This window comes from Lathamus discolor, chromosome 5 (genome assembly GCF_037157495.1).
Source record: "Lathamus discolor isolate bLatDis1 chromosome 5, bLatDis1.hap1, whole genome shotgun sequence".
NCBI lineage: Eukaryota > Metazoa > Chordata > Aves > Psittaciformes > Psittacidae > Lathamus > Lathamus discolor.
In genome coordinates this window covers 47,662,299-47,686,529 of record NC_088888.1, presented here as the reverse complement: position 1 = coordinate 47,686,529, position 24,231 = coordinate 47,662,299, and the positions used below count along the sequence as shown (strand labels likewise).

Genomic DNA, 24,231 nt, shown 5'->3' with positions numbered 1-24,231 from the left:
TTTCAGCTCAGAGCTGAAATTTGCGTTGTCCTTCAATGTCATTGGAGAAGCATGTGTTATGCCACACAAATACTGAGATAAGAAACAAATTTTCCCAGGGTCAGCAAAGTATCTTCCCTTTATGAAAAAAAATAATTACTGTGACACTGTGTAGATTATATCTCTTACAGCTGAGGTATATTTACTGTGCTAAAAGATTTATTGAGCCTTTGTGGAAAGAGAATAATGTTGTGGGTTTTGGTATGATTCAGTTTCAACCTAAAATACTTTGGCAAAATGGCAAAAGTTGTTTGGATATGGTGTTCTTACTAAAGACTTGTTTTCCAAAGAGCAGATTCTGATACTCCCCTGGCAGCATAATGAGGTATTTGCTCCAGTGTGTCCTTGTTAGAAATTTAGAAGGGCCTAGAGAGATTAGAAGTTTGGGAAGAACATGAAAAAAGATTGAAACTCTGAAAAGCATGCCAAGGACCAAATTGAACAAGCTCTCAGTAACCAGAATTTCCAGTGCAGTCAATTAGGCTTGCATGTGCAGAGTGTACACAAGGTTGACCACCACTGCTTAAGTCTCTGTGGAGTAATAACACTGTTCAATGGAAAATGAATATTTGGAAGGCATGAAACTGAAAAAGCTGAGGAGTAAATGCAAAAGCAAGAGTGAGGAGCTTTTCACAGATTTTGGTAGCAATGATGGCACAGTATATGCTCAGGCATGTCATATAAAGCACAGGAAGATGACAGTCCCATATCTAAAAATGCTTATTGCTGTGTCAGAAAGTGCTAGGCAAAGCTAAGGAAGAAGATGTTTAAAATCACGTATATCTGGTGCAGTGTACATGTAGCAGTACCTGGAGCAAAGGAAAAATTAGGATTTGTATCAGGAAGCATTTCCTAGCACCAAAAAAAGATGGGCAAAGTCTGACAAGTCTTTCATCAGTATTAGAATGAGCTTAATTTTGAAGACCTCAGTAAATATGTTTATTCTCTCTCAAGTTTTTGAAACCTGCATGAGTATTTTAAGCTATACCAGCAGCCTCCATCAAGTTTTCTGTGCAGTCAGTGAAAAAGTAAACTGCAGCAACTACTGGTGTTACTGTGCTTTGCTATTTCATCTACATAGGAAATTATTTTTCTCTCTTCGATGCTCAAAGTAAAAAAAAAAAGGAACATATTTTTTTGGCTGCTCATTTTATATATATGCCTGGGCAAGCCAAATACTTTCAAGTCAGAGCCAATCCTAGGGTCTGATTTGGCTCTGGGAAGCAAAACTGTGCTACTAAAGCACATTATAAACTTAATGAATAATGAAATACAGAGAAAAAAAAATCCAGAGCCCAAGTCCAGACAGGGCAAAGGCAAAATACTTAATGCAGTACATTTGTTTTGTATTACTATAGACATACACATTTTCTTTTTTAACCATTCAGAATGGTCCAAACATTCACTGCAACTTAATTAAGCATCAATTTAGTAAGTTTGTAGCTGTGCAGAAGTACTAAAAGGTAATTTGGGCCACAAACAACTGCTTATCTCTAAGCCTGTAAGAGCTGCTAATGATTGCATTGGAATGACTGTGTGCTTAAAACAGATCACACAAAGAAATGTTTCACTGAACAGAAAAACTAGTGCAGCAGAGCTTGTGTATGGGATGCATTAAGGTATGTTTGCCTTTCCTAAATTGTGCTGCGTTGTTTTGGGTTTTTTTTTCCCTATCAGCTCTTGGAAAACTTCACAAAAAGTTTTTCAGGACACAACTTTTACCTAAAGTTAGTTGATCTCGGTGCTCTCAGCCTGGCCTGATGGCTGTAAGCAAATAGAAGTCCAGTTCAATGACATGCATTCATGCAAAATTAGACCTCAGCACTTTGGAGGAAAGAGGATAATTTTATGCTCCAGAACACTTTTTTACAAGCTATACCCTGCCATTGTGCTCTACCAGCTGAAACATAGTAGGCATTAGTATACAGAACTATTCATGATGATCATAAAGGAACTGTTTCAGGAGATGGTACTTACCCACATTTGCCCACATTCAGTAGTATTTATTCATGTTTAAGATATAATCATGATGGATTTGGCAGTGACATTTTGCCATCAGGTGTTCAGCCTCAGGCTAGCTCTCTCACAGAGAATAAGAGTAAAACAAGAACAGGCCAAATCAGAGAACGATGGAAGATTCCACAGCTAGTGCCTACCTGGAAAGAGCCAGGAGCATGTGAGACTTCCAACTTCTATATTTAGCTCCAAAATATCTGCTGAAATCGTATCATATGCCCTGTTAAGACCACATTTATCACATGGTAGATGCTTACCTTTTGTCTTGAAAATAAAGATTATACAACTGCATGCAAAAAATAAACTACAAAAACATTCTTAAACACATTTATTGCAATTGCATGCACAAACCAGGTAATTTTCTTAAGAAGTATCTGGACACCTAATTAGTACTTGTAAACATATTCTTACCATTTTCATAATCATTTCAAGTACATACATGAGATGCACATAAATCAAAGTGCTCTTTTCCAGGGCATTCTTTAGTGCCAATTATAAGACTTCTGGTTGTAAAGGAATACAGCCCAGAGTTCTATACATATGGAACAGGAGAAGATAAAATTATCTCCTTGCTAATATAATAGTCCCTGTATTTACTTTGCAATCTGGCTCTAGCAGTCCTGTTCAGTGCAAAATACTCATTTGGTTCAGAGACAAAACCTTTTAATTATTTTCCTTTCAGCCAAAAAGAAATAATTAAAAGATCCACACTGAGCTGGATCTAAATCAGCAGTGTGAATAAAAGGGGTCCTATTCTCTCTCTTTAGATTTCCCTTCCTCTCTCCAGACACTGATGGCAGCTAGAGGTTGGAAAAACTTTAATTAATTTCCATACTTCCTAAAGGAGGCGTAGATGACAATAACAAAACTTTAAAATTATTTCCCTTCGCTTACAGTTCATAGTCGTTGTTTTAGCAGATGCTCTTTAATCTGTTTATTTATAAATACATGCTTCATTTGCAGTTTATTTGCTTTTGTCACAGGTTTGTTTATATTTGTATTCCATTGTGCAATGAAAGAAAACGTGCAGAAGCAATGGAGGAGACATCTTTGTTGTGGCAGATTCCGACTGGCAGACAATTCAGGTAAAAGCAGTTCATAGCTCCCCCTCCTTAGGTGCTGCAGTAGTCTATAAAAGTCCAGGTGAACAGCTTGCTATGTTATTTTTAATATAACACAATGTAAGCCAGAGATGTGGAAATATAGATTAATCATAGCCTGTCATTTCACTTCAGTACTAACAATTGCCAAGGGACTTTTCATATACCACTTCATAAAAATGCTCAAGCCTTCTCTGTCAGTTTTCCACTGAAGCAGCTGGTGAATTTTGTGCTATAAGCATGGTTTCAAAAGAGCCTTTCGGACCCGGAAAAAAAAGAAAAAAGAAGTTCCACAGATTCAAACTGTGTCATTCAAAAGGCAATCTTGTCACTTGTCTCCTACATTACAGTATGTTCGCTGAATTGTGTGGACTGTGAGACTGATCTAGGAGCAATTATTAAAAAGCAGATAGAAATACTCTGACTTCTTTTGTTTTTATCTTTGCCTTTTCAAACTGTCCTGTACTTCACCATATAATTCAGAGAGACCACTGAAGACTCAAAACCATAGAAAATCACTTTAGCAGAAGCCTAATGAGGTTCCAGGATTGAAGTTCATCTTCATCTGCAACTCTCAGAGAGCAAGGAGAGCAGTTGGTTTGGATACGTAAAAGTACACCACTTGGGACACTACATTTATAGTCTCTTGTACCTTTGGCAGTCTCAGATGGCATTAGGCTCCTGTGTTTAGGAACTGGATCTTGTTTTGCTGTCTGATGGAACCATATGATTTTTTGCTCATATGGTTCTTGCTCAAAAACCAGGATTGAAATCTACAGTTGATGTAAGGTGGCATAAGCTCATTGCCTAGTAATGTGAGCGCATAAGCTCATTGCCTAGTAATGTGAGCTGGTATATCCTAGATAATAACAGTGCTCCAAATATCCTTGTGTCCTTTTTCTCTTGGCATCCAAGGTTTGTTTCAAGTTTTTAAGTAACTTTTTTGCCATGATGACTTCTGCTTTGTCTTGCCCTGTTTTGTTTAGGGAATGCATTGTCATTGTACACTATAAAACATTTATGCTTTCACTTTGTAGTAAGAAAATATGATTCGTGATTTTAATGAGTTAATACAAATTAGGAAAAGCATATTCTTTCTGATCAGGCATCCAGATTGTTTCATCTGTTCAGTTTCTACGTGGTTCATGCTGTAACTCCTGAACTAGAAAACACAGATAGATCACATTATTTCCAGATTTTTATGCTGCTGTTGTGAGTATGATAGAGCTAAAAACCTGAAGGATTTGAGTACTTCAGTGGTATAGTTAATGTGCGGCCATTACGCCTAGCACTAACCGGTCCAACCCCATCGGCTGGTTTTATTCTGCATGAACGTGACATAGTGTTCAGGCAGAATAGTGAAATATAGCCAAATGTGAATTTGCATACCTGTCCAGTTGAAGTATACTTCAGGGCATGCTATGATAAGGCAAAGAAACAAACAAGCTAAAGCCTTGCAGCACTGCCACAGCTAGATCAGAGAAATAGTAACCTATACCCTACAGCAGTGATTTAAGATAAAATATTTGTCTTGATTCGTATTGCTTAAGCATAAAAGAGGCTACATAATAGGAAAAGGACAGGCTGTGTGTAAGAAGCAACAGTAAGAAATGTACCTTGATACTTGAAATGTTCACAATTGAATAAATTGGGTATTTAGTACCTATGGTAATTATTTCTGTAAAAATTTTCAATCATTTTTAGATTGGAGCAAAACAGCCACCAATATTATAAAGAAGAGTTCTGATAATCTTGGGAAATCCCTATCCTCTAGTTCCATCGGCTCCAATTCAACCTACTTAACATCCAAATCAAAATCTACAACAAATACATATTGCAAACGAAACAGCCATACAGGTGAGTTCTTGCCTCTTTGAGTATGTAGTTTCATGTTAAAGGCAAAATAGGGATTTCTACTCACAGGTTAATGTGAGAAAATTTCATCCCTTTGTATAGGTTTGGTATTTTTAAAATATATGTTACTGTTTAATAAGAATCTTAATATTACCTTCTCAGTAACCGATATTCAGTGCATCTGTTAGCATGATGGGCTATGCATTAAGTGTTTTAAGAGTGTATGTCTTTCTTGGTTATTGAGATCGTACATGAAGAACATTTGCTTCGAATACAGTAAAAATGACCAGTGTCATAGAAATACCCCAGTGTACCTGAGCTTGCTTTCAGGACTGCTGTTTTCAGCCATGCTGGAGCACATATCTGGGGCTTGCCTCGCCAGGGTACCTGGCCTTGTTGCCATCTCAGGTTTGATGGGCCACACACACAATTGCCCTAAACAAGCTGTCTTCAGTATTCTCTCCTATGAAGGCACACTTCTGTCAGCAGTCTTCCACAGACAGCATCTATAATATTCACTGATCACAATGCTGCTCCTAATTTCATAGTAGAGGAGGAGAGCATTGTCCACTGCAGAGCAACCTCTCTTCTGCAGACAGAGAATTCCCATTTGTACTTGTGGCAGATAAACATTTAGACCCTTAGTATTGGGATTAATTATAACAATATGCTTGGAAGTTTTGCTGGACACAGGGATTTTTATCATCTGACAATTAAAGAGACTTAATGCTGAAGCTTTTGAAATGCATTCTTAAAGCAAAACAATAAAACAGTTCCAGATAAGAAGTGAGTAGGTTAAAAGAAACTTGCATTTAGGAACAAGCTTGTGCTTTCTTCAGAAGTGGTGAGCTTAATCCCATAGTCAAGTTATTTCCTAAAAGGGACTGCCGTTGGTAATGTAATCATAGTCTGTAATGGGATGGTTTATTGGACGTTAAGGGAATACCACTGTTTTCTCTCTGCTTCTAAGATTCTAATGCATTTTGCTTTGACCTCTGAAAATACACATTTTATTGTGATAATCCAAAGGAATTTTTAATAAGGTTAGGTTTTTATATGATGACATATCTTCTCACATGTTAAAGTAATAGAAAATAACATTCAGATTCTGATTTTTAATACAGCTAAAGTTGTTTGATGTCTTAGCTAAATTGCAAACAAATAATATAATAGCTACATGTCTTGGCAGCTCTTGTTAATATGGTTATAATGTGCTCTCTGGAACTGACACAAGCATTCATGTGTTTGTGGTATAGATAATGTCTTCTAAAGCCCTTTCCTCATCAGTGGTGGAGCATTACAGGTAAAGTGAGAATTGCTTTTGTTGAATGCATGGGTCAAACAGCAGGGTGGAGGGATGTCTCTTGCATGATGACCTCATTAACACAAAGGACTTTGCTAGTCAGAAGCACTGCTTGCTTCTCACTGTTACATCTTGCACCATCAATGCTGAATCAAAGGATAAGTATGCTTCAGAGTCTGGGTGTCTGCACTGTGTGTGGGCCATAAAGCATTTGGAAGATACCTTTTTAGAAAATAGACCGTGTCCTGATGTTACTGCTGTGTACAGTAATATGTGGAAAAGAGACTGAGTTGAAACACCCATACACAAAGCATACAATAAAAAGCAAAACCAATCTGATTGAGTCCTAGAAAAATTATTTTTTTTTTAAGTTATTACAGGACTTTCAAGATACTGTATTTCTATTTGGTCTGTGGCCATTATGGAATTAGTCTTCTAGCTATGGCTTTTCATATCTAGTCACACTCAAAATAACTCTGAATGACAAACTATATATGCCTGAAAGCCATGCTGTGAACTGCTGGTTGAATGCAGAGGCACAGATTGGAACACAAATATTGGGTGGACCCTACTGGGTAAAGTTAAAAAATCACTTCAGCATCTTGTGGGCCAGTTGTCTAGGGGTATGATAAAAACTTGTAGATAGTACCATATATGACACTTCTGTGAATTAGAAGTTAAGATTGTTTCTGCAGAGAATTTGGCAGTACAGCTACCAATTACATCAGTGATACAGGATTTTAACCCTGTACTTAAGTCCAAAGCCCATTGAGCTAAAAAAAAAAAAAAAATCAGAGCCTCCCAGTGGTTTCAAAGGCCTTATGTAATTCCTGTGCTTGCAAATTTCATGAGGAAATAGCTGGTATTTAACAACATAATGATGCCTTGTGAAAAAAAGTGTACATATTTGCAAGGAATTTCAAAAACTTTCCCTAAAGACTGAGAACTAACTTTGTAATAAGATTAAATATGTAGAAAAACTTCAAAATGCAGTAGCATTGGCTAGTAAATTCATACATTTGAAAGGCGCACATTACTCTGCAGGTTGCTGTCGGACATGGAGTTACTTGCTGCAATTCATGGATATTATTGCATGCTTTGAAAAAAATCATCCTGATATGCCTGAACATGCCTGTTTCTTTTGTCATGAGTAAAATTGTGTTGATTCCTTGCTCTGCAATCCATTTCTCCTTTGCAACACTTTTTATGGCTTGATATCATGACTTCTGCAAGGGTGGGTTACTTTTCCGTTTACCTTTAGTTAATTTATTTCTCTAAGATTTTTTGGTATGAAATCATAGCTTAAGTAATAGGCTAAGTTCTTAAATTATCCTTTAGCAAGGAATTTTTGAAGGTGATTTCACTAGTCTTGTAAACAGCCATCAAAAATGTCACTTGTAGAAAACATTACTTCCCAGGATACTCCATCTTACTGCCGGCTTGCAATGGTGCAGAAGTTGCCTGGGTTAAGAAAATTAATTCCAGCTTTATTCACTGCAGTGGAAGAGATAAGAAAGCTCATTGGCACTTTGTACTTGAGAAAATGAGATACGAGCTGTCTCGTCTCATTGCTCACTACATGAGCTCTACCTACTGACCGTTCTCCGAACAGCAGTACTGTTAGCCGCTGAAGCACTTCACCAGCCCAGCTGGAAAATGCCTTGCTCCTCTTCAGCTTCACCCGTGGCTGATAGCACCTGAAATGTGAGGGGGTGCCATTTTTCTGCATCTTTTTCTCCCTACAATTGTTCAGTACCCTCTATATTATGGAAAAAACAAAGGGATGCTAGGCAAGTCAAAGTTTAGGCCAGTTTCAGTCTGGCTGTCTGCTTTAAGATGCAAGTCATTTTCTGCTATATTTTGCACAGAGTACATGATTTCTGTGCTACCCTAAAACTTCAGCTACTGAAATAATTAAATCCTTTTATTGTCATTTTCCCCTACTTTATTGTGTGGAGCTGTTATTTACCAGATGTTAAGGAGGTAACCTCTATTCCAGTGCTAAAAACATCAAAATGTTTTTAGTTTTGTAATGTTGTTAGTTTTGTAGTTTAGTTTTAGTTTAGTTTGTAAGATTCAAAGCATCAACAGTAAATTAATGTATTTAGATAACGCCAGTAGTGACAAATGAAGGCATAACTATGTGGGAGTCACACTCTTAGACCTGTTAAATTATGCATTTGCTTAAGAAGCCCTAACTTCTTGTTGTTGCTTTTTCCCCTTTCTAGAGAATGTTTATCTTGACAAGCCATCTTCAAAATTTGCCCAAGAGGATGGAGAACAGACATCAGTTATCCCTGTCCACCAGGTTATTGACAAGGTCAAGGGATACTGTAATTCTCACTCCGACAACTTCTATAAAAATATCATCATGTCCGACACATTTAGTCACAGCACAAAGTTCTAACTGGGCTTCTGAATTTTTTAAACTGAAGGAAGACAGAAAGTCTTTTTCGAACTGACAGTATTGGATGTCATAAAATGTCACCTGTTTAGTTATTTTTTCCCAGTTCATAATATTCTCCTGTTAACAGCTCCCACTCAAGGACTGATTTCTCTACCTTTTTACTGTTGTGGAAAAAGGCAATTTTTCCACTATGGTATTGAGCTGTTTTTAAATGTGTGCCAGCCACCGTGATGCCTAGACAGCTAATTGTAATCCTGTATAAATATTTTTTAAGACTGAAGAGCCACAAGCCTATCTCTAAATTATATAGTCCAGACAGAAGCGAGCCCTCCTGGTGAAAATAACAGACATGACATGCAGTACAGAAAAGCTCTTATTTAACAGTTTACTGATGGTCTTTTTCTGTTGAAAAATACGTATTTTTCCCTATGACACTTGTTAGATCCTTGCTTCTTGACTGTCTAGTGCTGTCTGTTCTTTATTCATAAGTGAAAAATCCTACCACCAGTGTTAAAGGGTTATTTTAAACCATTTTTCACTAAATAGACCTAATCATGCAAATCTTGCTTACCAAAAGAGTATGTGCTGTAAATTCAGGCTATTTTATATCCATGTACAAAGAAACAACACACTTATTACATAGATGTGCTAGCTGAGAAGGGCATGGAGGTCATTAGTAACTTTTGCTGATTTTAAGCCCATTGATATATATGGAAACACATATGTATCGTTTGCATCTGTGCACAACAAGTACACAGGTAAATCCAAAGTTTACACAAAGTCATGTTTCAACATTTGTTGATCGGTATGTATAAAATGGGGCATCTCCAGTCAATTCTATGTTTAGTATTCTTTTTCACTAAACAAAATAGAAGACATGCAGCTATATATAGATGTATAAATATGTATGTAGGACTCTCTCCACATGTTTTTATAAATGCACACAGTAAATATGACAGGAAACCACAATGTGTACCACAATCTAAGAAAAATGGATGGTGCTAAAACTTAAGTATTTAAATGCAAGACGAATACTTTGTAAACCCATGGGTTCGTTTGTCAGTCTCTGTACTTCAGATATGCTGTATGTATAGACACCTCCATCAGATGGCATTGCAACATTAGAATAACCTGGAATACCTTTACCAATAATAAATAAATAACATCTTTCCGGGCCCATAATGTTATCAGTATCAGTATCAGTATTCCTCTCCTGCCCCTCTGTTGGTTGACTTAATTGAGGTTGTTGAGGCACAGGGTTTAAACAGCATTTAGGCAACATTAGGGAATTTCACATAGCTATACTGTGTGCACAGTGACATTGAGTTATATGTGTGCAGAGAACAGACAAGAACATAAAATGCTTACTTGTTCTAATCTCTATAAATGTGTGACACATTAGCCTGTGGCCATGACTGCCAGAAGTGCATCTCTCCTCATGAAGCATGTCTTGCCCCGTGACAGGTTCTATAACAATTGTAACTGCACATGTTGCTGAAGGAATAGGCCAAAACACCAAAGGTATTTTTAAATACTGTTTTCAGAGGAGAATGTTTCCTCATGGAAATGTTCATTTTTGAAAAGGCTTTTTTTTAACCAAAATATTTTTAGCCAGGTATTTGTTTATAGTATTCAGAAGGGACCAGAAAGTTGTGCTGAGATTTTTTAGTTGCCAAGCAGGTGGATGTTTAGTGATTAGGGATGTGGATTTGTGCCTCTCTTTGCTCTTTGCATGAGATCACTTAATGCTGTGATCATGTGCAGAGATCATTTAATGCTGTGACCGCACAAATGGTATATTTTCCCTGGCTGCAAACCCCTGGTGGGAGGAGGATGCCCTGATGGTATTCTGTCCAGAAAGATCGCAGTCACTAGATGGACCATAATGACCTCAGTCTCGTAAGTGCAAATGCTTACATGGTGGTATGAATGAAAGTCAACCTGATTGATTAACTTAAAATCTAATTATTAACAGAGATAGTGTTGTCAGATCATATTTAGTAAGGGAAATGATTTAGGGAGAGATTATGTACAAGCATTTACTGAACGTATATTTATCATCCCACTTGCTTACCTACTGTAGATAATAGTGTTCACATAGCAGCTTACTGTGAGATTTCTACCTGATTAAGGTGTTCAGAAGTGAAGAGAAGGATAACCAAACATTCCTGAAAAAATGAGGAATCAATAAAATGTAACAGATTAGTAAAATATAAATAAAAAGCAAACACCATATCCTGACTGAAGCTGAGCTGTAACCTATTAGTTTAATGTATAGCTACCTATATTTTTGCTGAATTAAGATTTTTTTCTCCTTTTTCTTTTTACTACCATGTAGTAATCTTAAACTGTGCCAGTTAGATGCTCTTGAATGCTCTCAGTTCTACAATGTAATATTCTACTTTGTAGTTGACATGCTGTAACCTCCCCTGTATATATTTATTTATTTGTGAGGTTAAATATGTCAAATATATTTAGCTCTATAATGACTGTTCTTGTACGTTAAAACTGAGCTTCTGCTTCATCATAGAAGAAGAGGGAAAGAATAATTTCTTCAATATGTTTTTTCCAAACACCTTGTGAAACAATTTACTGTAGTTCTTTTATAAGTGTGAGGAAACATGTCAGTGTAATTTGTAATACTAGTCAGTGGAATATACTGTAACAGGTTTGAAGACGGACTAAAGTGGAAAGAAATATTTTCAAGTAAACATTCTTGATGTTAGTGTTCCAAGTAATTAAAGTCCTTTAATAGTGAATGGTTGATTTTTTTATTTTTTTTTTTTTTTCCTTTTTAGTGTTTAATGGCAAAAATCATTCAGTGGAATTCTGGAAAATAATCTTGTGTTTATTAAGTATGTGAGACAGGTACATGCCTAGCCAAAATGTTGGAAATAAATGTGCAAGACTTACCCCGTCTCATCGGAGGAATGCATTTTGCAGAATATGATTTTTCCTTTTACGATTTACTCAGTGCCACATCCAGTGAATGATCTGAAAGTTATGCAAGTTCATTTATTTATGGCAACAGCCATGTCATAGAAATGAAAGGAAAATCAAGGCAACAGACAATATGCTGGGATGATCTTTTAGAGGTAATATAAATGAATAATCTAAAATTCTGGAGTTATTTCCGTTCATGTGTTTCTTTCCAGCTGACGATAGTCTCTCATTATCAGTAACTTGATTCAACTGGTAATCATACTTTGACTGACCACTGCTGAAATATTATAGTCAGCTAATCACTTGATTAATGCACACTAATGTATAAACATTAAATTTAACACAGTAATGGCCTAGCTTCAAATATTTACCTTTAAAGAACACAGAAACTGGCTGAACTGGCTATATCAGCTCTGCTCCCCTATATTTGAGTCCCGTCACAGAAAGTGCACAGAATATGAAGACTTAGCAGTAACAGTTTTTAGAAAGCAGTCAACCCCCATGTGATAAGTGGCATTTGTTAATGAGGATGGTGAGTGTGCCTGTGAACGATCCATCCATGTGTGTCTGTGGACAGTGAACATTACCCTTGAGCTTTATGCTTTGAACAGTGTGGGAGGACCCTCTGAGGGAAGGAGCCAGGTTTTTTTCCAAGAAGGATCTTGGCAGATGCCAAACTTGTAAGGAGTGATTTGCAGTGTTTGGGGGTGGATTTATATTTCTCCTCATTTCATCACTTTTAAAATATCAAGAACAATTTTATTTTAATCCTCTGCTTTTAACAGCTTCCTACTGTAACCCATTGAGTTACATAAAATGCCACTTCATTTTATTACTTTTGAAAGGCTGATCTATAATCAGACACATCTATGTAACCACAGGGACAGCTACTGAGTTACAGGGCAACAGTGTGTCATTCATGGAGCCATTATAAAAAAAGTTGTTATGCACTTACTATATATAAAGACCTAAAACTATATATGGGTCAGCAAATTAGGCAGAGGGCTTAGAAGTTAATGTCAGGGAAAGCAAATCATGCAAACCAGGTTGTGGAACAGCCGTTTCATGCCCAGTGCTCCAGCTGCTTCTATGCTAAGGAGGCTTTTGCATTCATCCACTGCTTAGCTGGTCTTTGGTCACTCAGTCCGTTTAATTTTCAGATCTCCTGACCCCATCCTGGCACTCCCATCCTCAGGACAATCATTTGCTGCAGTGCTAGGGAAAGGGTAAGGAGAAGGGAAATAAAGGGAGACTGAAAGAGAAAGGGTAGTTGTTAAGGCCTGCGCTGCACCTTCTTACACTTTCTGCATGAGTTCTCAACCCTTCCCCAGGATATGTGTCGTGGTTTAAACCCAACCACAAACCTCGATGTTACCCTGACCAGCAATGTAGGCAGACCATTGGAGTAGGTGGAACACACCACTATGGCTATTTGTGCACTGTCAATTAAAACTAATGGTTTTGACCCTCCAGCTTTAAGCTGAAGATCTGCTATGGTTCTTCAAGGCAACAACTCCAGTATTTCCATGCTTGGAGACTGACCTAACAATGCTATCTGTGAGTTTAGGAAGAACCTAATGCCCCTCATGGTGAGAAATCAGTCTGATGAGGTTCAAGCACCAAACCAGAAATAGCTAAATAAATCTTACGGAAACCTTTCCTGGAAAGATAGGCCTGCCTCACATACATCTGCTAGCTCGAAACCAGCGCTGCTATTGGTCTAAGATTAAGCTCAGATTTAGTACCTTTGAGGGGAGCACATTGTAGTGATATGTAACAAAAGGCATCTGACAGCTGTGTGAATGACATGGTTTTCTTGAGGTGCATTGAATGACCTACCTTATAAAAATATACTCCAGCTTGGACCTTTAGCATGTACAAAATAGCCAAGACTGGGTGCTTTGTATCCAGACTATTGTCGTAAGAGTTCTCAAAAAAAATAGCTTTAGATAGAAGAGTTCTCAAAAATCCCAACAGTATTACATTCTACTCTCTGAAATATATGAGAAAGAACAAATGCTGATAACTCATAACTCTGGTCCGATTTTTCCTTCCACTGCCAGGCTTTTCCTATCCTGGGAGCTCACCGAAGCAAGGGAAGATGGCTGTAGTAGGGGAGTGCATCCTGCTTTGCCCAAAGAGCACAGGGATCCTGCTCTCCCTGTCGTCCTGCATTTTGCAGTGCTGCAGTTCCAAGTGCAGTAAATGCAATAATATTATGCATTTACAAAATGCTACTCTGGTTTTCTTTCCCACTTGCCTGGCACGACTGCTCCTGCTTTCCAGTAGAGGGCAGTGGCATATTGCTCGTTGTAAAGATATTAAAATCAAGTGAAAAATGCACCAAGATTCTTCCACATTCTTCCACAGCACAGAGATAAGTAGGAGAGTTCATATCAGGTTTGTCTATTATTTAGCAATCTGTTACATCACCGGATAAAGCGAACACTCTGCGCTTGGGGAAATAAGGGGAGAGAGCTGTCTGCCTGCATTTGGGCATATTTAGTGGAAAGAGCAATACAGAGTTTCTGTATTTTCTCTTGCTGGTTGCTACATTTCCTCCTTTTTTGCTCTAAGGGATGCAATGGAATTAGAAAACTGCTGCCCTGCTGTCAGCTGAGCAAACAGAGCCAGCTCACCATTTCAGGCTTGCACACTAGCTTATTCCAGTACTGGGCAAATGAGTCGATCTGCTGGGCTGCCATCCTGTGACTCAGAAATTCACTGTATGCATAAGTGTCCAGGGAGGGAAAACAAAACAGCAGCCCTCTGTTGACACTGGCACATAGGTCCTTACCTCCCTGCCATTTTTTCCCTCCACTGCACAGGGACAGGATCTGCTGTCAGCTGGGTCCTCTGCTCCACAGTCTTTCCCCTATTACCAGGTCAGCTCAAGCAAGGTGCAGAATGGCTCAGGTACACGCTTGGCTGTACAGCTGCCCCCAGTGCTGCTCTGTTTTGGGGCAGGACTGAACAGAAAGCTGCTCCACTGGAAAATGGCACCGTGTCAAAATTAAATTGTCTTGTCTGCAATTCTGGTAAGATCTTCAGGGAAAAAATTCTGAAGCCGTTTGAATCCCCAACATCTGTGCTTGTCCCAGCAGTCTTACTGGCATGTCCCTTTCACCCCACACCTGCACCAGCACCAAGCTGGCACCAAGATACTGGGAGACAAATGATCTGGGACAGATGTTGGGGAATGCAGCAAAGGACATGACCTGCTTTAGCCTCACCTGCTTTTTTTGGAAAGAACCCATAGGTGTGTCTGCTGTGTCTGTGGGAAGGAACACTGGAAAGGGAGGCCCAGGAACAGTCAGGACCTGGAGCAGGGCACAAGACTGGTATGACAGACTTTATGACACCATCACTTGTCCAAAACACTTGGGGTGTTGGTGTTGCACAAGCCCAGAGTCACAGCATAGCTATGTTACTGGCACTTTGCCTCTCAGTGAACTTACACAAGATGGCTCTGCACAAGGTGAGAGCCCGCTGTTCCTCTGTGCTCCCTACAAACAACACTGACTTCCCAGGAAAGCAGACCTGCCAGCATGCCTTTCAGTCTAGCTGCAAATGTCTCATTGCTCAGACATGATCATTTTCTAGAATTACCCAAGGTACATTTTGAGCTGAGCACTATGCAGATGCTGGCACCACTACGTACATCCCAGAGCTGCAGCCGACAGTTTAGGGCAGTGAGGGTGCTCAAGAAAGAAGAGCAAGCGTGGGAAAACAGCCCTTACAAAGCTCGGCAGGGATACTGGAGGAGAGAGGCTGAAATACTGTGGTTTCCAATGCAGATTGCAACCTGAAGATCTCTCAGTGAAGTTTTATATGTTTGCAACAACTTGGTGTGTGATGAGCCCAGACTGATCTCTGCAGGGAGGGCAGCTCAAGGTGACGCAACTCCATCAGCCTAGCTGGACTTTCACCTATGGATGGCTTCCTCACTGTTTCTTTGGTATAGCCTGGAGACGGTGGTAACTGTGGAGCAAGATCTGAAGCAGTCAGGCTAATGTCTCTTGCAGGGTAGTAGGATGTATTTAGACAGACTGGGCCTTAAAATCATCATCCAAAGCAGCCCCTGCCCTGATCTGGTTAGGTGGCAGCTCTTACCAAGGATGAGAAACAATATTCATTTTAGCTACATCAGATGGAAGAGAAGCTGGGGTCAAGCTTGCCAGTTCCTAATAGATGATTCTAAGGATTGCACTCTAAGGATTGCACCAAGAAAGTACTTCACTGGGTTTTCAAGGAAAAGGTGAACCTGTTCAACCCTCAGACTGCACGCCGTCAGATCTTTGTACCAGGTTCAGCTAGAGGCACAGTGAAGTGCCTCTGTCATGGTACTTCAGAGGTGGCTGGGCAGAAATGAGAGAAAAGAAGAATGTACATTTCCTTTGCACAGAAGATCAACCTGAAAAAGATCAGCATAGGCAGAAGCAGCATGTCCCTGGGAGTGTGGCTGTCAGATACTGTTGCTGGGTAACAGCCAGCTGACTTTAACGCATCCTGCTTTTTTATTCTCATTGACTTTTAATGACTCTCAAAGATAGGTCTTTTTCACTTTGCCTGTTTTCACCGAAATCGAAATTGATTTGTACTCTATTTCAGCAAATAAGCCATTCTCTGGCTATATTTTATCCTACCAGATGCTGTATATGATGTTTTCTACATTCAAGCAAAGAGACCTTCTCACTGCAATCAGACTGGACATCCGTTGGAGACTAGTGTAAGGATAGTCTATAACTTGCCTGCTGAACAAGGCAAAGGTGAAAGATATGTCCTAGTGAAGTACCAGAAGACTTTCAGGACAGAAGCAACCCTCTATCACTGGAGGTGTCTAAGAACAGGCTGAACCTAAACCCACTCATGTGCCCCAACATCAACACCGACAGCAGTATCAGATGACATACAGAGGCAACCTCCTGCCCTGTGAGCCTCTTTAATTTCATGCAACTATTTTTGTTAACACAGTACACTGAAAGAGGAGAAAGGTACTCCCGCAATAAACTCATATCAGTACCCTGTCTCCACAGCTTTTCTTCTTCTTCTAATTTCTCAGCTCTAAACCTTTTGCCATAACAACTCTTTCATGCACCAAATAGCTTCACCCACCCAAGTGAGGACCCCACACCCATTACACTTCCACACTACCATTAATCACTCCACTCACCAGTGTTCCCCCCACTGCAGCAGCACTTCAGCAAGCTTCACTTGCTGAAGCCTTATAAAGAAGAGATTGCCACAACAGCAGAGGCTTGCAGCACTCAAGCAGCCTGACGCTGGCACAGCGGTGTGGTGCAGCCAGGCAGCAGCACCCTGCCATGTGCAGGCAAGGCATGGGCTGCAGGAACAGTTGCAGACACCATTGCCACCACTGTCTCTGAGCCCTGGTCCCTTTCAGAGGTGGCTTGCAAACCTCTGGGCTAGGCATGTGTAACTCAGGGTTGATTTTTGACATAGGTAAGTTTGCTTTAAATAAAGGGGAGAACTAGACACCCTTCTGAGAAACTCTCTGGTTCCATTGTTTCGTTGTTATTTTACTCACATTTCATTGTTTCATTTCATTGTTTCATTGTTATTTTACTTACATTAACATCCAATGTAGGCTTGTGCAGGCTTTTTACAGTAGAAATCAGGGCTTCTGACTGGTGTCTTTATGCACTGGGTCAAATTTGTGCAACAGCTTTGGGTATTTGTTTTACTCCTTAATCCTTCTGCTAAATTCATGCAGCTGCCTTGTGTGATCTGCCTTGAGTGTGGCAGCCTGCATGTCCTTTGACTCTGCCATCTAAAATTGACAGGCTCTTTATTTCCCACTTAAAAGAAATCCATCCATTCTGAAGATGCAAAAGACATTTCAGCATTTTCTTTTGGTGGGGCTGAAAAAAGAGTGCGAGAAAGAAGCTTCAGAGATAATGTTAACATGAAGAAGTTTGACTGAAAGTGTTGACACTTGCCAGGGATGTCAAGAATTAACTCCTCAAACACTCAGGCATGCAGGCACAGAGGCAGCATGCTGCAGTGCTCCCTGTTTAAGCAACCATTTCAGCAGGTACTCAGCAGGCAGTGGGATAAGGATGTAAGTAACAACACACATTGGTACCACATGTGGAGGCACAAACATATCCCAGCCATGTCTGAAAAATAGGCTGTGTTTCTTCTCTTCTTTTTTTATAAACTGCTGCATACACAATCCATCCCAAAAGCAAAACACTAGCTGCAATTGTCCCAAAGGCCAACATACAGAAACTAACAGTTTTCCAAGATATTTGCAAGTAAATGGATCAACCCAGTCCCATATTTAGGCATCTAATTAAATAGCTCAATTTTTGTTATTTTTCATGCCACAGGAAAAAAAATTCCTCCCTTTGGCAGAGAGTGCTTCCTCCTCAGATCTCAATCTCTGCCTAGCAGGGTTTCTATGCACACAAACCTTGAATTGTCTTGGCGCATACAAATCACGAAGTTTTGGCTGCCTGATGATAGAGCTGCGGTGGCTTATTCCAGTAAGCTAGATATTTCAATGTGTGTAGAGCAGCCCTATGACTGTGATTGGCATGTGGCTAACTTTCAACCAGCTTGTTTCTCCCATGGCTGGCACAATGCCAAGAGAAGCATTTTAATATTAAGGTGGTTGTGGAAAAGCAGCAGATGCAATAGCTGAGGAACAAAAAAATGCTGCTTTATGAAGTGTTTTGGCTCAGTTACCCATTCTAAATAATTACCGATGACTAAGAGCCTGGGTTCAGAAAACAAAGGTTGGTTGTCTCACACAACTTCACTTGTCCAGTTTGGGAGGTAGGGCCCACTGACCCAACACCTGCATGTAAGACAGGAAGCTCTCGCAGAAACAGTTTTCTTCATATCAGCTAAAATAGGACCAGTTTGCTTTAACTCTTTTGCCATACACCTGTGATTTATTCATTAAGGCACACTACTGAAGGAGGATGATGGGCATCAGCTTCACTCAGGCTGAACGTAACCCTTCTTTCTCTCCCCAGGTAGAGGACTCAACCTGAGCCTGGTACTGTGCATCACCTCCCTATATATTTTTTTGGTTTTCTACTGTGGATGTCTTTTCAATTGAGCATTAGTGCAGTGGTGGTTCTCCAGGCATTGCTCACATATTCTAACACAAACACACAAACACCTGTGTATTATTCACGTTTCCATTTTATCAGGATCCATTTAGGTGCACAATAATAGCTTTTATATTCAGGTAGCTACGTGACGTATATTCTCACTGTAGAGGAAGCAGAAGCTTAAAGTCATGAGGCTGATGGTTCACCATGTTTAATTTCCTTGGCTGTCCTCTCACATCCACAAAGTTTGGCATCTTTTCTCCAGAACTCATCTTCCCCTTTCCATAAACTTTGAGGCTCAAACATACAATCAAGTTATTGCCATTTAAAAAGTTTTCCCAATCCTCCTGAGGCACTGGAACCGCCAAGGTGAAGGTTCTTCATCCACCTCTTTTTCTCCCTAAGGTGTTTTACCTTACACTTGCACAAGCTAAGGATTGAGCTAGCTGCTGCCAGTCCTCACTCAGCTGATGCACACTGAATTGCTGTAACAGAACCATGTGCCCAAGACCTGAACACACTGATTTATCGAGTGCAACGTGCTACTGATGTCATTTTGTGTCTGTGAAACAGTGTAACTAGCTAGATAAAAAATATAAATTATCACTTGTCTTTGCAATGATTTTAGTCATAAGAATAAATTACTTCAGAGTGGATGAATGAGGCAATTCAATTTGAAGCCTTAATAGCTGAATTGTTTCTATATGTAAACAGAACTACCATTTTTAAAAGGCAGGAACATCAATTTGAGAGGCCATTGGATAACACATATGTAGTGTTTAAAAATATCTGTACTTTATTAAGTTAAAAAAAAAAAAGGAATAAATACCCTATCATACTGGACTTACCATACTTCTGTCAGTAGAAGGAATCATAGAAACATAGAATAGTTTGGGTTGGAAGGGACTTTCAAAATACATCTAGTCCAACCCCCCTGCCATGGGCAGGTACATCTTCAACTAGACCAGGTTGCCCAGAACCACATCCAGCCTGGCCTTGAATGTCTCCACGGGTAGCGCATCCACCACCTCTCTGGGCAGCCTGTCCCAGTGTTTTACCACCCTCACTGTAAAAAAACTTCTTCCTTGCATCCAGCCTGAATCTCCCCCCTTGTAGTTTAAAACCATTACCCCTTGTCCTTTGCTGATTGCAAGTTTTTAGCAATGGAGTTTTAGATGAGAACAGATTTCAAAGTCCTGAGTAAGGAAAAGGGAATTGCAGCTGGTCAGTTAATGCGTGAGAGTGAATAGCAGCACATCTTGCACTTCTGTGTCTGGTAGGACAAACAAACATTTGCAAGCACACTTATTGAAATGTAAATTGATTGTCTCCACTTGGCCTGTTAAATCTATCAATTGTAAGAAACTGTCAAATAGCTTAAACCAAAAGCAAACTTATCGTTAGGACTCGGGAATGAGCCAAAGCTATAAATTCACGAAAAGGGCAGCCTGAAACTGTTATTTGTCTCCTGCAGACATGAAACTCTGAGGCAAAAGCCATCCTGAGTCTGGTCCACAAGACCGGCCCTAGGATGTGTGGTGGGTGGATCCTGTACACTGTGTACCAGGTGAGTCACTCTGCTGGAAGAGCACCACATCTACAATGAGGGGTCCAGGCTTGATCAGTCTTGGTGGGAAAATTCGTATTTACTGCTCAGCTTGGACGCTTGCCTGACCCCCAAAGAAAGGACCTGAAAGGGCACTCATCTGAGCCACCCTTCCCCTGGAAAGCAGAGAATGAGGGAAGAGAAGAGGATCAAGCATTCTGCATGTAACCCAACATATAGATACCACATGCATCCTCACTGGGAATCTGAAAGAGCCTATCCCAACACAGGACAGGCATCAAAGCTTTAAAAGGGCAATAGAGCACTAATAAAAATCCCGAGTCCTATAAGCCCTGTTTGCTCTGATCCGTGGGAGTCTTTCTAGAGCATCACAGGATGAGAAGCATTTCCCCCAGCAGGAAACTGCATTACTGAGCAAGACACCATCTCACCTTTCCCTCTTCTTCCTGGCCCTTTTCATCCTACAGTCACTATGCCACTGAAACAAGCCCTTCCTCCTGACAGCAGCCCTAGGCAAAGATCAGGTTTTGAGTTCATTAACACAGCTGTCATCTTGTCCTCAAACTCACCGTGGATCTCCTGGTGAGCCCTTCGGCACTCGGAGCACACCGACACTGGGAGGTAGACACATGGGCAGAAAGGAGATAGTGCTTTCAAAGAGCCCCGCTGGCACCCTTAGAGCCACGTGCTCTTTATCTCAGCCCTGAGCTTCCTCTGTGACCCTCCACGGTGCTGAGCTGCTTGCTATCTGTTTTCCTCCGGCAGCACTTTAGAGATATCTCCAGCTAATGGGGCACTATTCTTAGCCAACAGCCCCGTGGCAGGTGCAGCTGTGGGCACAGAGCCTCATGTGGGAAGGCAGCAGAGCCACAGGGATAACATCCCAACGCACAGCCCCGGGGTTTTGGACAGGTAGGGAGGGCTCAGGGATGGGAAGATGGATAAAAATAAGTGAAATAAGGCCCAGAGATCTGAACAATTAGAGAGTATCCCATCTAGAAATGTGGAGGAATCATCAGTGTTAAGCAAATGCAGAGCAAGTCATGATAAGCCATGTGGAAACCTCTGGTGTCAGAAGCCATGCTGCTGTCTGCTGCTGCAGCTGTGCCTGGGCTTCTTGTGCTCTTGTAGCCACAGCAGTGTCAGAAATGCAGAAGTGGAAGTTTTAGAATCATAGAATCACAGACTGGTTTGGGTTGGAAAGAACCTTAAGGTCACCTAGTTCCAACCCCCCTGCCATGGGCAGGGACGTCTCACACTACACCATGCTGCCCAAGGCTCTGTCCAACCTGGCCTTGAACACTGCCAGGGATGGAGCATTACACTTCTTTCATTTACCTTTCGTTGAGCTGTTTCCTCTCTGTGAAAAGTGCTGCTGCACAAACTTGGCTCAATATTCCCAGCCCAACTTCTGTACAGAACAGTTCACAGAAAAACACAGCAGAGGGAGAGCAGGGAAAGGCAAATGTCACTAAAATTCACAAGTGACACTGGAGACCCTCACACTCATGACTGAAGGTGTTCCTATGAAATATGCCACTTGCCAAATCTTACACTTCAGTCTAGTATTACTGGCTTCAAATTCAGGTAAAGATGCAGATAAATTGATGCATAAGCTATAACGCAACAAAGACATTCAAGAGAAGTAAGAGAAAATGTTGGAAAAGTTTCCAATATTGCTACTGAGATATTTACAAATTATATGTTTTTATTTCTTTAGCATCTGTTTTTCATTTTTAAAACAAAAATGGTATATACAAAAACCTGCAGACACTGACAGATGTTTTATTTATTTACGCTTTCAGAAAGAAAACCAGTATGGGAAATAGTGGTCAAAATTAAGTTTTATTTTTTGTCAGAAATCACTTTTCATTCCACACTGGATTCAGACCTGCACTTCAGTGTGTTCAGGGGAGCCCCTCTATGCCTGAACAGTGGCACCTGACTGCAAGCATAGCCGAAGGCAACATATTTTTCTCATTTTGTGAGAACTTCGAGGATTTTTCCTGCTTAATATAGGGAAAATCCACTGAAATGAGAATTTCCAGCAGAAGATCTAATAACTCCAGGCACCCACATAAGTTTTTCTGAACTCACGCAGTGCAGAGGTCCAGCAACAGAGAACATTGCAGGCTACAGTGTACAGCTGAATTAAAGATAGTTTTACTGTACTTTGAGTGGGCAAGAACGGCTATAGTAGTCATTCAAAGAACTGCCTCTACATCCTACCACTCTCTCGAGCAGCATTCTGAATGATCTTATCTCTTTTGTAGGATTTCATATGGCTCTTTCCATGCATGAACTTTGTCTCGCCTAGTATCTACAGAATGACTAAGCTACCTGTTGTACAGGCAAAATTTAACACCCATTACACCTGCAAAACCTCTGCCTGCATTCCACTTTCCCATAGAACTGAGGTTCGGGGGTGGGGGGGGGCACCTGCCTCCTGTGGCAGCCCGACTTGTGAGCAATTCTTCAAGCTTGTCACCCCCAAAATACCATTTGGCTTTTAGGCCATTCTTTGAGGCTTAAATATTCTTTGGCGTTGAGAGAGGCAAGTCAGCCCCCTGGATGCTCCCTGTTGTTGGACCGCTGTTGGGCTCAGCATAATCGGGATGTCCTCCAGAGAAAAAGAAAAAATAAGGAAAAACCAATTCCATGTGGAGGGACTGAACAATAAATAGCTGCAGCAGAAATGCCTGATCACTTGTAGCTGCACTCTCCTAGCTACAGAGCACTCAACTGCACATAGAAGGCGCCTACAGCTATCTCAGTGTGAGTTTCGACTATTCTTTAAGAATTTTAGGTAGAGAAGTTTAGATGTTTTGCTCATTTGCAACAATCTTTGTAATTTCACATAGTATTTACATGGTTTCTGTGACTTTCTGACGTGCCAAGTAGAGGGTGAAGAAGACAGGCACGGAAGTAGCAGAAGAGGTTTAGTCTTACCCCTCTCCTGACCAGTGCCCACAAGAGCACCATGTGCAAACATAGTACAGTCACTTTGAGGTGCAGCACAAAGCTCTTGTGCTCCCCACCTCCCATCTGAGCTCTTCATTCCTCCAATTTTCACTTTTTCCTCTGTTTGCATCCTTTAAAAATTATGAGAAAATAATTGCCCAGAAAAAACCCGCATCCCTAGTAAAAAGGCACACACGCAGCAGCAAATCCAATAAGTCAGTGAACATTGGCAGATCACCACTAAAAGCAACCCATAGAAGTAAGAAAGGTTTTGGTAGATTGCACCTGCTGCTTCTTGTTCTGTATCTGGCTGATGAACAGAGAATTCAGTCTCTACTATGACCAAACCAGCCCATTCTACAATGTTAAATTGATCAGAAAAAAATCCTCCTGAAAAGAATTAAAAGTTTCAATGTGATCGTGGAGTTCAATTCTTTTCTCTCTGGTCATTCAGTCAAAGGAGGTTTCAACTATTTGGGGTGTGAAATTCTGAAAAAAGATATTTCCAATTTCAAAATTTCAAAAATTTCTGGAGTCTTTGTACAGGATGCAATCAATCAATTTCTCCAGATGAGCAAAGAGTAATTCATTTACTACATTCACTGTATCTGCTACCATCAAGCTTGCTGAATTTTTACACTAAAGATTTCATACCTTAAGTAATGGTTGCTCTCTTTTGGCACTATTTGAATGATACTCAAAAACACAGAGAAAACTACCATTATACAAAGCTCCTATCAAATTCTCAAAATAGTCTGGAAAACATAGGGGTGTTTTTTTCAAAACCACAAGATTAAATAATAATACCGTAAAGTTGTCTTATAATTACATTATGCTTATTTTATAAGCATAAAGCATTACTTATGCTTCTTCAAATAATTAGATACACTTATGTTTTCAAGCACTTCTCTGCAAACATGAGGATTAGAAATTAATACTTTACTTTTTAAACGCAA

At 40.2% G+C, this 24,231-nt stretch overlaps 1 protein-coding gene across 4 annotated transcripts in view; it reads left to right on the top strand.

Moving 5' to 3' along the window:
• Nucleotides 1-11,631, top strand: part of ADGRG6 (adhesion G protein-coupled receptor G6) — a 109,446-nt gene extending 97,815 nt beyond the window's left edge. For 3 of the 4 annotated variants that reach the window (XM_065680701.1, XM_065680703.1, XM_065680702.1), the window contains 3 exons: nt 3,039-3,140; nt 4,860-5,012; nt 8,541-11,631. In XM_065680701.1, the coding sequence (XP_065536773.1) occupies nt 3,039-3,140; nt 4,860-5,012; nt 8,541-8,719 (434 nt within the window). In that variant the 3' untranslated portion in view covers nt 8,720-11,631. Of the gene's footprint in view, nt 1-3,038; nt 3,141-4,859; nt 5,013-6,265; nt 6,313-8,540 lie in introns of all 4 variants that reach the window. The other variant, XM_065680705.1, reaches the window with a different exon arrangement.
• The last annotated feature ends 12,600 nt before the right edge of the window (nt 11,632-24,231 follow it).